Source organism: Trypanosoma conorhini (assembly GCF_003719485.1).
Source record: "Trypanosoma conorhini strain 025E chromosome Unknown Tco_14.4_contig_00131, whole genome shotgun sequence".
Taxonomy (NCBI): Eukaryota; Euglenozoa; class Kinetoplastea; order Trypanosomatida; family Trypanosomatidae; genus Trypanosoma; species Trypanosoma conorhini.
In genome coordinates this window covers 22,859-35,672 of record NW_021704221.1, presented here as the reverse complement: position 1 = coordinate 35,672, position 12,814 = coordinate 22,859, and the positions used below count along the sequence as shown (strand labels likewise).

Below are 12,814 nucleotides of genomic sequence, written 5' to 3'. Positions count from 1 at the left end.
ACAGAACTCTGGCGGCGGGGGGCGCGGGTTCCGCACGGTGTGGCGTGCGCCTCGGGAGCGGGACCGGAGTGGCGCCAGATACGGCTGGAGAGCGGGCCGGCCTGGCCGCCGAGAAAGTTGTCAACGGCCGCGGCGTTGGCGACAGACTCGCCCGCGCACGAGTGGGGGCGCGTTACGGTTGGAAGGCTCGGGGGAGGTGGCGGTTGTCAGCGGTGCTGGGGAGGCGCGTCGCGTGCGATTTCACGGCAGGGAGCGTGCGTCGTGACCCGCAGGCGTTCCGGACGCACAGGGCAAGCAGCCCCTCCGCATGCTTGTCGACAACGCGGCGCCTGCGGGCACGTTTTTTCCTCTTTCCATCTGGGTTTGGGGCGGCCGCGTTGACAAGGGTTTGCGCACACCGGGGAGACACATGCCGCGTAGGGGCGTGCGGCGTTGGAGGGCGGCCCCGCGGAAGGGATTTCTAGGGCCGGGGCGTGAGGCACCCGTGCACTGCGAGGGGGATCGCGCGAGGCGGGCAGAAGTCCTCTTTCGGCGCCTTCGTTTCTTAAGTGTTTTTGAGCATTTATGTATAACAGGAATTTGCACCGCAGTTGCTATTGACTACTAAACGACGTCAATGAGCTCCTTATGAATAACTATGGGGAAAAAAAGTTGCTGTATGTCTTTCATTTCCCTATTCATAATTTATTGGGGGGAGTTAAGGCTTAGCCTATTTTTTGTTTTTGTTTCTTTTCTGGTGGCGAGGAATGTGGAGCGAGGGGATGTCATTGGTCAACTGAGGCATGTGGTTAATGCGTATGCGTGTGTGCACGCGTTGAATTATTTGTGTCAATGTCCCCTGCAATGATGCGGCTTTCTGCACGACGGCAGGTGTAGCTGCACATGTTGTGGGACCAACGTTCCGTGAGAACATTTTTGTTGTTTCTTTAATGTGTGTTTTCGCGTTTGTCCTTTGCGCGTTCTCCATGCATCCTCTTGGTTTCTCAGCTGGTTGAAGTCGCGAAGGGTGCGTGGGCGAGGCGATACGGCAACCAACGTCACAACGGAAATATATTTACCTTAAAATACCCAAGCATTGTAGTGAAGTAAAGCAAAGCGTGGGAACGAGCGCGAGGGGGGCGCGTGTCCATTTAATGCATTGCGTGGGGGTGGGGGACGGGACAAGTGGGGAAGACGGACGTCGTCAGGGTGAGGCAACCGGCGTGGAGGGCCCGGGGTCAGATGACGGCATGTCGCAGAGGGAAGAGGAGTTTGCAGAGGTGAGTCCCTCGCTTGCATGCTCGCAGGTTCCAGCTGGGCTCCACACAGAGTGTGTGGAGGCTGTGCGGCAAGGAGCCAGTCCGACAGCGTCTTTTATTGGCAATGCCGCATCGCCGGATGGTACAGCTGGCGCTGCCGATTGCGATCGAGGCGGAGACTCTGCGTGCGAAGAATTCCAGGTGCTGTTGGCATGGGGCGGCAGTTCCTGCACCTCTCCCAAGAACATCACTCATGCCCTGCTTCCGGCTGAAGAAACGGAGGTTGAGAAGTTGCAGGCATCGGTTAATCTTGCCAACTCCGGCCATTGCGAAAACAGTTTGGTTGGGGGCGATTATGCGGGGCTTTCATCGAGTTGGGCGTCGAGGCAACAACGGCTACAAAATAGGTCGGAGCACTGGCGACAGCACGAGGCGGAGGCGTGGCGACGAAAGTACGAGCAGGCTGTCTCCGCGAGGTCTCCGGCGGTGACAATAAAGATGCCCCCAGTAACAAAAGGGACCGCGCTACAGAATTGCGGTGATGATGCCGATAAGGCCAACTGCGGGAGTGGTGGTGTAATCAGTGACGCAGAATATTGTGGTGATGCACCAGAGACGCGTAGCAGACGGTTCGGCTCACTAGCTACTCGGCGACTGTGCCGGCAAGACGTGGAATCTACAAGGCGTGAGGACGACGAGACGGCCGTTCCTCTTTGGCAGACATTCTTAGGCAATGGAAGCCCATGATGGCATTGGAGACCGTGTTTCTATCTCTCCTTCTTTTTTTATTGTTGGAAAATACTGTCGTCTCCGCGTTTGACTTGCAGGGAGAAACTGAGTGTGGGGTGTTGTCAGGCAAGTTTAGCTGATGCCCATGACAAGGGTTTTGGCATTGTTTTGGGGACTGGCTGGGGTCACTTAATTATTTCATTTTTTTTTTTACCTTGCCCATTCCTGGTCGATTGTTTTCTTCGCTTTTTCTCCCTTTCTGTGTGCGTGGGTTTTATTGCATCTCCGGACGGCCCTTCTTTTCTTTTCCCTATTTTGCTGCACAACGTGACGCCCTTTGCTCTTTTCTTTTGTCCGTCGTAGTATAAATAATTAATTTTGCATGTATCCCAAATTGTTTGTTGCGGCACGTTTGCGTGTATGTGGATGTGAGTGTGCTTTGCAGAGATTGAGTGTTTTTACTCCTAATTCTTATGGATGCCGTTCGCAGTGCTTATCTCTTCCTCTTCCTGTCGATGATGTGCGTGTGGGTGCGCAAAGAAGCAAACGCGGGTACAGCACGCACGCACACACACACACACACACACAGGGAAAGAGAGAGAGGCAGACAATCCTCAGGCCAAGGGCGGCTATTTGCGTGTTTGCAGGCGTGTTATTAGGAAAGCCCTAATAATGGCTTCTTTCTTATGCTTTATATTTAATAATTACTCCCCACTGCAGTGTCTTTCGCACTGTGGCTGTCCTGCTGCTGCTGCCGCTGTTGTTGTTGTTTTTTGCTGTTATGCATATCATTGAGGGACTCCATCGAAGTCTAATTTACACGTCCTTGTCTCTTGCTTCTCCCTTCTTTTGCTTTCGCGGTGTTCGCTGGGTGCACGCCACGTGGGCAACGCTGTCTGCAGCACACACGTAGGAACGCACATAGCGGCCAGGAAATACCCGTACATAGGGTGCAAGCAGATATAGACTGAGAGAGGAGTGAGTCGATCACTTACAAACTCCTCTTTTTTTTTTGTCTGTTTTTCCGGCATCAGCTGTGTATTAGTTTTTCTTTTTTTTTTTTTTCCTTTTTTAGCTCTCACCCTCTGTGTGTGTGTGTGTGTGTCTTTCATTGTTTCCCCTCTTGGTGTGCCTCGCCAATCCGCGTTTGTCCATCGTTACTGCCGCCACTTCCATCGACGGCGCCGGCGCTCTCCTCTTCTCCCCTTTTCGCCAACACACGGGGCCGCAGTTGTCCGGGCGACGGGGACCACATCACTCCCGCTCTGGGGACTCTGGCCGGGGAGAGAGGGGCCAACGAAGGCAAAACACGCATACATCCACGCGGGAAACAGCAGCAGCAGCAGAAGGCAAGGAATGGCAAAGGGAGACATGCATGAGTGTGGATTTACTCTCACATACCGCGAAGGCGAAAAACAGAGTGGCGTGACCGCCGTGGAAGAAGAGCAGCGGTCCCTCTCCAAGTCAGAGGATGCCTTTTTAATGGGGACGTCCATGAGCGTTGACAGTCAAGCGGACACGTGTGGCAAACCCCCTCCGCTGCTTGACGCCACGATGGATCCTGTATTCAATAAGAGTGGGACAGAGAAGGGGCAAAAAGAGCAATGCGAATTTAATGCAAGCACTGGTGACTTGCGACTAGAAGCGGGGTCGGAAGATGCGGCGGGTGCACAAGGTGTGCATGCCATGGTGTCGTCTACACCGTGTCAACCACAAGGAAGTATGACAACTCCCATTGCGGAGCGTGTTGGGGCGATTGCTGGCTCCGTGTGGCATGACATGATGCATGCCCAGCCGAATTTTCAGGCCACGCCGAAGCTGACTCTGCAATCACGTCTTTGCTCGATATCGCCACGGAAGCCAAATGCTTCTCGAGAAGGGGGTTTAATACCATCCTCTAACGTGTTTTCGATGTCACCAGGCACAGTTGCACCTTTTACACCTACGCTGATGACGGCATTGACGGCATCACGCAATCGTTCGCCAAGGATTCCATACCTCCCGCCAAAGACGTGGGAGGCACATCCTACGCATAACCTGAATGGACCCAATGACACGGCAAAAGATACAAGCCCCATGTTCCTGCAGGATAGTTCTAGAGGCGGGGAAGGCTCGGTTGGCTCCTCTACCCGATCTCCATTTGCGCTGAAGCAGCCATCTCTTTCCACGGCAGGAGTTAGCAGTTTGTCATTCAGCTCAAGGAACTGTAATATGTATCCATTGGACTCCCTGTGCTCGGTATCCACGCCGAGTAAACTTCCCTCTAGCAACACCGAACATGCAGACGGAAAGGGCAGCGTGCATCAACTTTTTTTACCCGAATCCGTTGCGGTGACGAATAAGGGCAACTGTTATAGCGCCTCGCGTGGCGGGGCCAATTGTAGCGCTAGTGGTAACGCCTCGAATCAATCCTCAAAGCTTCAACAACCGACGCCGAGTTTGTCTTTTCCGTTGCTAGTGAGTTTAACCTCGAACGACTCACGAGGCTCGGAGAATCCGCTACGCATCGCCAAGAATGGTCGTTGTCATTGTATGGATTCCGTTTCTGTAAGTGGGCAGCGCCTTTTGCCACATAATGGTTTGGGCCATAGAAGTCCCCAGGCGATGGCCATTGTGCCCCCGCACTTCAGGCGGGCAGATTACAGTCATACGCCTCACCAGCCACGTCGCCAAGAAGGAATGAAGACGCGTAGTGTACAAGAATTACTTGTGCAAGAAGTCGTGAGCCAGTTGCGTCAGTTGTAGCGTTTGGCCTTTTACTCTATCTCTCTATCTTATTCTTTCTACTGCAGGCGGGACCACTTACGCAGGAAAGAAAAAAAAAAAAGAAGCGGGATCAAACGAAGTGAAGAGGGACCAGCGAGTACTATTGCGTTAGTTAATTGTCTTTACTAAATCCTTTGTAATTGAAGCCGATATATTTGTTTGTGTGTTTTTTTTCCTTTTTTTTTCAATGAATGTACAAGGCACGGATGCCTTTGCAGGCATTTTATGTATGTACAGGCATACACGGGAGGGAGGGGAGGGTAGGAAGAAAAAGAAAAAAGAAAACAACAACAACGTCTGGTATCCTCTTCTCACAGAGGACGGAAGGAAATGTAGGGGAGAGACAAAAACTGACAGGGAGGCGGCGGTCAGCTCCAAGGATAATGACTTTCTTTCTTGTTTTTTTTTTTTTATATTTGGGGTGAGGATACGGGCGTGGGTGAGCCGTGCTTCAGCCGTTCTTCGTGCCCCTGTTTCTCGCTTATATGCTGCTGTCACTGTTGCTGTCTCGCTTGCACGCAGCACGCCCACACGAACCCGCCTTCTCCCATTCGCCTTATTATTTCCCCTCTTCGTAGTCTTCCTCTATATTTCTGTACTTTTCCACCGCCTTCTCGTGGGGCCTGCAGCATCGCAGCAGGTGTCGCTTTGCGTGGCCACAAGCAGGGATTGGGACAGTAATAATAACACTAAATATGCTAGTGTGTGTGGGAGTGTGAGAGAGTGGGATAGGGCCTATGCAACTTGACGTTGCTGTTCTGCGAGGCCAAATATCACATGAAAAACAGGCGAATGTGTAAACTATATCTCCCCATTTATTAATTTGAAGAACTCCTTCATTTGTTGGACACATTCTGTTTGTTTTGTTCTTCCTGTACCCTCTCGTGATGCGTGCGTCATACGCTTCTCAACTTCTCCCTGTGTGCGTGGGCGTTTTTTTTTCTCGCTGTGGTCTGCACGCACGAAACTATCCTGTATATAAAGTATCTATGCACACATGTAGTTTTTCTTTTCTTTCGTTTGGCGTGGGTGTTTTTTTTTCTATTTTCTTCCTGTTTTTCCCTGTTTTTTTTTCCCCTACCCCCTCCCCCCGTTTTGCGTGTGTCTGTCTGTCGCCTCCCTTTTCTCCCATTTAAATCTTCCCTCTTCCTCTCTCTCACACACACACTGTTTGTAGGTAAACATATATATATATACACACACACTTCCGTGCACATGCACGCGTGCCCCTCTGGTGGCAACCGACGGCGAGAAGGAAGATAGGCGGTAAGTGTGAGTTCGAAGTGTTGTTTCTCTGGTGCTGTTGACATGAAGAGTGAGAGTGGACAAGGTAAATGTACTCCAATAGTAAGAAAGTGATGCGTGTCTAAATACAGAAAGAAAGAAAGAGAAACGGAGGCGAATGAAGAAGTGAGGAACGCATGGAAGTGAAGTGAACCAGCGGTTTTGATATACCTTTATGACTGTGTATATGAATCCAATGCGAGCATACTGTGTGTGAGTGTCAATCGGACCGCACAGACAGTTCTTTTTGTGGGTGGTGTTCAAAGTGATTTATACCTGAGGAGACTCTGTGGGTGCAGCGTTCTTACTTCGTGTGCGTGCAGCTTCATCCTTTTTTTCCCCTAACACTACCGTAAGGGTGCCGTCTTTTAAGTGCTCCGTTGAGCCACTGTTTCTGTGGGAGCTGCAGGCGTCTCACTCTATGACACTCGACGGATTCTGATTAATTGGCCCCTGTATGGAAAAGAGAAAGGAATGAAGAAGAAACGGTCATTGTTTGTGTTTATTTTGACGCAAAAACGGAGGAATATACAGATGAAATAATTAATTTATTTACTTCCTACCTTTTGTTGTTTGTTTGTTTGTTTGCTTGCTTGTTTTTTGTTCTTGTGTTTGTGTGTGTGTGTCTGTGTGTGTGTTGGAGGGTGTGGGAGGGAGTTTTGCTTTGGAGCACTCTGAGGGGCAGTAAGTAGAAGCGGGAGGCCTACGTTGCGGTGTTAGTCACGACACTCAATGAGGGTCCCCCTCTGGAAGTTGCGTGTGCTCGAGAGCCGGTGTTAGAGACGGCACTGACATCTAGGTGGAATTTGGGATCACATCTTGTGGTGCTTGTGTGAGAGCCAAGGAAAAATAAAATATACATGCATGCCTCTTTCTAGCAGACCGAACGTATTTTGTTTTGCTTTTTTTTTCTGGTGTATTGAACGCGGCTGCACATCCCAGCCTCGGCCGAGATGTCCTCGTGGGGTTCTCCGTCGCTCGCGTAGGTGTGGGTTTGTCTGTTTTTCTCTCACCTCATCTGTGCCTGTGTACGGGCGTTTGTGGCTTTGTGTACTTTTTTTCCCCCCCTTCTGCCTCTGCTGCCGCGTTGGGGTTTCACGCAAACTACGTGCGCATCGGTGTGCATGTGGGCCACGTTTGGGGGGCACACACACTCCGTGAGAGCGCGAGTATTTGGCGAGGAGGGGTGGGAACCGAGACACGACGACGGTGTATACTTCGCGGTAGACGGCAAGAAAAGAGCGCTGCATAGAGGACAGCAGCGGTAGAGGCATATATATATATATATAATTTAGGGCGTTTATTTGCTGGCAGGGTCACAGTGACGCAAAAAAAAAAAGGAGGGAGAAAGAACAAACGGCGGAACGAGAATGACATCAGCTCTCAGTGGTGTTGTTTCAAAGGCCGCGCTTTTTGTGCGCCCCCAATATGCGCAGGAACGGGATTTGCTTTCCGTGATCAAGTTTAAGCTGTATGAGGCGGGATTTATTATTGTTCATGAAGAATACCGGCGCATCAATGAGGAAATGGCAGACACCATCGGTGTTCAGCTTGACCGTGCCGCATTCCTCAGCGGTAGCGCCGCTCCAGTGGTACCCTCCGAGTCCGTCGGGGGATCCCATCCCATGTTTACGTGCCAGCACGCGACCTCCGTCCCAATGGGGCCGCAGGAGCTTGTGGGGCACGTGTACTTGTACGTGCTTGCACGACGGGACTGTCATGCGGAATTGCTGAAGTGGTTGGATCATGTATTTGCAGAGACGGACTTCACATCGTTGCTGATGTCGATTCAAGAAAAGGCTGCGCACGAAGGTGCCAACGCGGCGGCGGCGGCGGCGCCAAAGGAAGGAGACGAAGAAGAAATCCCCGAACAAACCTGGATTCCATGTCCGCTGTTTTGCAACGCCGCTGCTGTTGCGGCTAAGCAGGTGGTTCAGCTACTGTTTCCACGCATGTTAGTGCAGGAAGTTCCGAACGCTGCTGCCTCGAGGGAATACGTGCAGGCAGAGCTGAAGGGGACCTTGTTACCCGCACTCGTGGAGTTGTCCAAAGCAAAGCCAGAGAATCCAATTCGGTGGCTGGCGGAGCGGCTTCTCAATACTAACACGCGTGCCCCACCGCTGATTCCCGCATCGGGCCTTAATGGAACGAGTTGAGAGGCAACAGCATTTGGGGATGGAGCACCAGTTAAATGAACAACACACACACAAAAGAGGGGGACTGACACATGGGGGGGGGGGTATTCATTACAAATTCTTGCCACTCCCCAGATTTGATGTATATTTGTACGATTGACGACATTCGGAGAACTGTTCCCCCCACTCCCAGGCGAAATATATATATATGCTAGGAGCGTGCCAGCGAAACTGTGAAGCGGACCTGTGTCAACTGCAGACAAGTTATGTTTATTGTTCTCCGGAGGCTATCTGGGGTATTGGCTTTTTCTTTCTTTTTGCTTCTTTCTTCCCCTGCATAGAGACAGAACCGCACGAGAAGAAGTGAATGAGATGCAGACAGAGAGGTTTCACATTCATGGCACAGTCTTGCCATCTGGCTGTGAATCTTCTTCTGCTTCTCTTCTTTCTGGCGTTAACGCACGCATTATCAACGCAAGGAGGCCTGCAGTTCTCAAGCAATAGTGGCAAGACTCGGAGCGCCGACTACATTGTGTCTATCAATAGTTACCTCCTTCCTGAGAGTCTTGCGACGCTGGCTGAGGAGGCTCAGCGTTGGTGGAAATGGCGATGGGAGGACAACGGGTGTGGCCGTTTGCTCGCCACCTCGCAGTTGCTCACAGAAGGAGGGTGGCAGGACTTTGTTGTGGTGCGTGTGGTGTCAGCGCACAGAAAACGCGGTACCCGCTGTGTTCAAGAAGGATTTCGCAACTTTTCGGTTTTCCTCCCTCGTGTGGGGCGAATTTCTGTCACTAGTGTGGTAGAAGACGTGTTCTTTGGCGGGAATCGGGCGCTTGCGTCGGTTGCACCCCGGAAAGGGTTCACTGCAGCACGGCCGTTGTACCCGCGGCGGTACTTTGGGCTTTCCTCCACCATGAAGTGGACAGGAAGGGGTGTTCGCATTGCTCTCTTGGACACCGGGCTTGATTCCCACCTCGCTTCTTCCTCGTCACCCGAACAGCAGCTGAACTCGGAGAAAACGGCCGGCGCCGCACAACCGCTTCGCATGTGTACAAGCTTTGTGCCTGGACTTCCGTGCGAGAATAACCAAGATGGCCATGGCACCTTTAGCGTCTCTGTGATGGCTGGGAACATTTCATTTCTGAAGGGGGCCGAAGGTGGAGCCCCCAGGAGAAAAAGTATTGCGTCAGACGACAACTCTACCACAGGGTGGACAAGAATGCCTTCTCCGCGAGTGCAATACCTCGGGATAGCGCCCGGCGCAGATGTTCACATGCTACGCGTGTTTGATGACAATCGTGACACCCGCACCTCTTGGTGTGTGGCGGCGTTGAATTTTGCTCTTCAGTGGAATGCAGATGTTATTAGTTTGTCCTTTGGTGGAAACGACTACTATGACGTCCTTTTCACGGCGAAGGTGACCGAATTGGCGAAGAAGGGTCTGGTGGTGGTGGCCGCCACAGGGAATGAGGGTCCCGAGATGGGGTCACTGCATAATCCCGCTGATCAAACCGAAGTGATCGCGGTGGGATCGCTTGGAACGCGTGGGCGACGTCTTACCGCAACTACGGACGGCGCGAAACCCAACGAATTTTCTATAGATTCAGCGATGCGTTGGGTTTCAACTTTTTCGGGCAGGGGGCCAAGCAAATGGGAGATGCCATATGGAGCAGGTCGAGTACGACCGGATCTCGTGGCACTGGGCGAGCAAGTGCTTGGTGTGGGACGCGACAGGGACTCGGGCGCGCTATCGCTCCGGGTCTCGCACGGCACGAGCGTGGCCACTCCAATCGTGGCGGGAATCGTTGCGCTTTGCATCGACGCCCTTCGACGTTCAACTTTTTACAGAGAGGCAGATGTAAATGTCGCCATGATGAAGCGGATACTGATGGAGACGGCGGTTGCGATTTATCCGAATGGCTCTGCAATGCGTGTCATGGCGGCAGCGCTTCGCAAGGAAGAGCAGGAGCTTTTAGCCCGGAGTCGAAGTGAATGGTGGCGTCTTGGAGGAAGTGCATCCAACCGTCGTGATGGCGTCGCCATGACGCAGACGCTTCTTCACTACAGAAGTGTCTTACAGTACAGTTACATGAGCCAAGGAGCCGGAGAGGTGTGCCCGATGTGTGCACTTGCATGGGTCGAAGCGATAGGAGGACAGCAGTCTATGCTTTTGAGAGGGTTTGTCTTCCCGAGGGAAATTGACGCCACAGGGGAGCATCAACTACCGCATGGCGAAGGGGCAACATCCGCATTGCCCCCTTGTTTGGCCAACTGGCCGTACTGTGAGCAACCACTTTTCCCATCGGCGACACCAGTTGAATACACTGTCAACCTTTACCATCCACGGTGCCCTGCAGCACGCCTGCTCCATGCCACACCACGGATAAGGATTACAGGCGCAAAGGGTATTTGTGGCGCTCGTCGGCGTGGGCGCTGTCACGCCTCCACCATAGATGTGGCTACCGCTAAGCAGCTTCTCTTATTACGGGCACATGCATCGCACGCCCTTGAGGCGCACAGTGGAGTTGTCTCACTCTTTGCCTTGTCGCCATCGAATGCGTCCAGTGTCAGAAGGGCGCCATCACCGCGAGCAACCAAGGCAGTTTTGGGGGCGGGTGTCAGTGAGAAATTGTTGGGGTATTTTGATCTTATTGAGGTTTCGGGTTCCGTGGAGGTGGCATACACATGCAATGCATCTTCCCATGCAACCCGGCAAGAGGAAATACACGGCGGTGAGGTGCGGTGTAACTCAGACTGTGTCACATTACCGTTTAAGATTCCCGTTATCCCACGTCCTCCACGTGCGCAGCGTATGGCCTTTGACATTAGCCATCAGTGGTTCTATCCACCTGATTTTGTGCCCGGCGATGACGCCTATCCTAACACCGTACGCAATGCACAACACCAACACAAGGGAAGTCGAACTCGCCGTGAAAGCCGTGGCGTCTTTGAATGCGATAGTGATCATCCATACACAAATATGGTGCCACTACTGCTTTTTCTCCGTCGTGCAATGGGGCTATTCGTTGAGGTGCCACTGGTGAGTTACTTGTCTCTGGGGCTTCCGTTGGGTGGGACCGCAACGACGTCAAATCTGCACTGGCGCATTACCTTAGAGCGCTACTACCGCAGTATTGGGACCTTGTTGTTGCTGGATCCAGAACTTCCACTTGTGAAGGAGGAGCGCGGCATCCTTGCCGAGGCTGTTTTGCGCCATCAACTGCACGTGGTGATAATCAGCGAGTGGTACAGCGAAAGAGTAGCACGAGAGCTCTCCTTCCACGATGTCACGCGAAATCAGACGTGGTCGCCCTTATTTTTGAAAAAAAAGGGGGACGCCGCGGCGTCAAGTATAGGCGGTGAAGTGAGTGAGCATAGGACACAGGGTCTGAAGGGCGCTTGTCATGTGCCTTCGTTAAATGCTTTTCTCTGTGACATTAGTCAAGGGACTCTGCAGCTTGACGACAACCGAGTTGTGGATGGCGCGCTGACGCTGGCAACCACCCCCACTTTTTCCTCTTGGTACCAAGTGGGCTGGGGGAGGCAGACGGTGTACCGCCATTTTGGCCAAATGAGAGCCGCGGGTGTGCTGCGTTGGCCTCCAGCAAGAAATGCCTGCTCCGCCGTTTCGCCGCGGCGCGGACACGTGGCGGGAACAGTCATGGTGTGTGGTATGGAGAAGGCGTGGGCGAGGGAGTTGCGTGAGGTGACAAGGGCTGAGGAGGGGCGCGGGGCGGATGGCAGCTCCAGCGAGGCCGCCGATGTGCTGAGGGGGGTGCATCCAAAGGAATTTGCCCCGCTTTTTGGGTTTGTCGGGGTGGGTAACAGTGGGACGGGAAAAAGCTCCAGGCGGAGTCCCGCGGAAGCTGGAAAAGCGCTCGAGGGGAGGAGTATGGGTCGCGTCGCCGTCTTCACGGACACGAGCGGTTTTAGCTCACCTTCGTCCCTGCAGGCTTCCTTGCGCATCTTGGACAAGTTGGTGTCTGACGCCTCCTCCTCATTCTATGGGAAGGGTGGGACGGAGGTGGATGTACCAGCGCATGTACGTGACTCACTCGCCACGCTTGTGACCCATGAAAGTGAAAATCCGTCCTTCGCCTTCAGCATTGTACGTGAGTTTGTGCATTTTCTTTACACGGGAGATCTCCCTGAGTTTACAGGAAACTCAGAGTGTCGGAGTGATGAAGGCGTTGACAACGCGAAAAAGCAAGCTGCAGCGGATGGGGCGAGTCCCGTGCCTGCATCCACAACCCCAGCGGAAGGGAAAACGGGGAGTGACGCCGAAGACGGAGGCGAATTTGAAATACTTTTGTCAACGCTCTTTGCCGCTGCGCCACGTCGAGTGGCTCTGGCGCACCGGCTCCGTGAGGTTCTCAGTGGATGGGAAACGGTCACGATTGGGGCCGATGGTGATTGCAGCTTCAGAAGCAACGAAGCTCACGTGGAAGAGAAGAGCGCCCCCCAGACTGTGATGGGGTCCCTTTCACTGGTTTGTGCGTCGCTTTTTATTGCAATGCTGATGTGTGTTTTGCTTCGCAGGTGGAGTAGGGGACGATTTTCTCTTAGTGGGATTTTGGGTTGTGATAAAGGGGACAGCACAGGAAGACGAGAGAAGAAGAAAGGGCAATGAACGCATGCGGTCCGGCGTCAACTATGTGGCTC

At 52.9% G+C, this 12,814-nt stretch overlaps 5 protein-coding genes across 5 annotated transcripts, besides 9 other annotated features; all 5 read left to right on the top strand.

Annotated features, from left to right (window-relative positions):
• Nucleotides 1-464, top strand: Tco025E_03055 (uncharacterized protein; the record flags this gene model as incomplete). Its single annotated transcript, XM_029369977.1, has 1 exon — nt 1-464. A coding segment is annotated over one exon (464 nt), but the record flags the coding sequence as incomplete, so codon positions are not given.
• A 669-nt stretch (nt 465-1,133) lies between these two features.
• Tco025E_03054 (uncharacterized protein) lies at nt 1,134-1,985 on the top strand (the record flags this gene model as incomplete). Its single annotated transcript, XM_029369976.1, has 1 exon — nt 1,134-1,985. One exon carries the CDS (start codon nt 1,134-1,136, stop codon nt 1,983-1,985), a length of 852 nt encoding a protein of 283 aa, XP_029229885.1.
• A 536-nt stretch (nt 1,986-2,521) lies between these two features.
• Nucleotides 2,522-2,555: a microsatellite.
• Nucleotides 2,556-2,703: 148 nt separating this feature from the next.
• Nucleotides 2,704-2,736: a microsatellite.
• Nucleotides 2,737-2,748: a microsatellite.
• Nucleotides 2,749-3,012: 264 nt separating this feature from the next.
• Nucleotides 3,013-3,040: a microsatellite.
• Nucleotides 3,041-3,053: 13 nt separating this feature from the next.
• Nucleotides 3,054-3,072: a microsatellite.
• A 251-nt stretch (nt 3,073-3,323) lies between these two features.
• On the top strand, nt 3,324-4,712 carry Tco025E_03053 (uncharacterized protein; the record flags this gene model as incomplete). Its single annotated transcript, XM_029369975.1, has 1 exon — nt 3,324-4,712. The coding sequence occupies one exon, from the start codon at nt 3,324-3,326 to the stop codon at nt 4,710-4,712; it is 1,389 nt and encodes a 462-aa protein (XP_029229884.1).
• Nucleotides 4,713-5,121: 409 nt separating this feature from the next.
• Nucleotides 5,122-5,151: a sequence feature (A-rich).
• A 1,433-nt stretch (nt 5,152-6,584) lies between these two features.
• Nucleotides 6,585-6,666: a microsatellite.
• Nucleotides 6,667-7,289: 623 nt separating this feature from the next.
• Nucleotides 7,290-7,306: a microsatellite.
• Nucleotides 7,307-7,387: 81 nt separating this feature from the next.
• Nucleotides 7,388-8,173, top strand: Tco025E_03052 (nucleoside-diphosphate kinase; the record flags this gene model as incomplete). The annotated part of the gene is made up of 1 exon (XM_029369974.1): nt 7,388-8,173. The coding sequence occupies one exon, from the start codon at nt 7,388-7,390 to the stop codon at nt 8,171-8,173; it is 786 nt and encodes a 261-aa protein (XP_029229883.1).
• Nucleotides 8,174-8,458: 285 nt separating this feature from the next.
• Nucleotides 8,459-8,482: a microsatellite.
• Nucleotides 8,483-8,549: 67 nt separating this feature from the next.
• Nucleotides 8,550-12,782, top strand: Tco025E_03051 (putative subtilisin-like serine peptidase; the record flags this gene model as incomplete). Its single annotated transcript, XM_029369973.1, has 1 exon — nt 8,550-12,782. The coding sequence occupies one exon, from the start codon at nt 8,550-8,552 to the stop codon at nt 12,780-12,782; it is 4,233 nt and encodes a 1,410-aa protein (XP_029229882.1).
• Between the last annotated feature and the right edge of the window lie 32 nt (nt 12,783-12,814).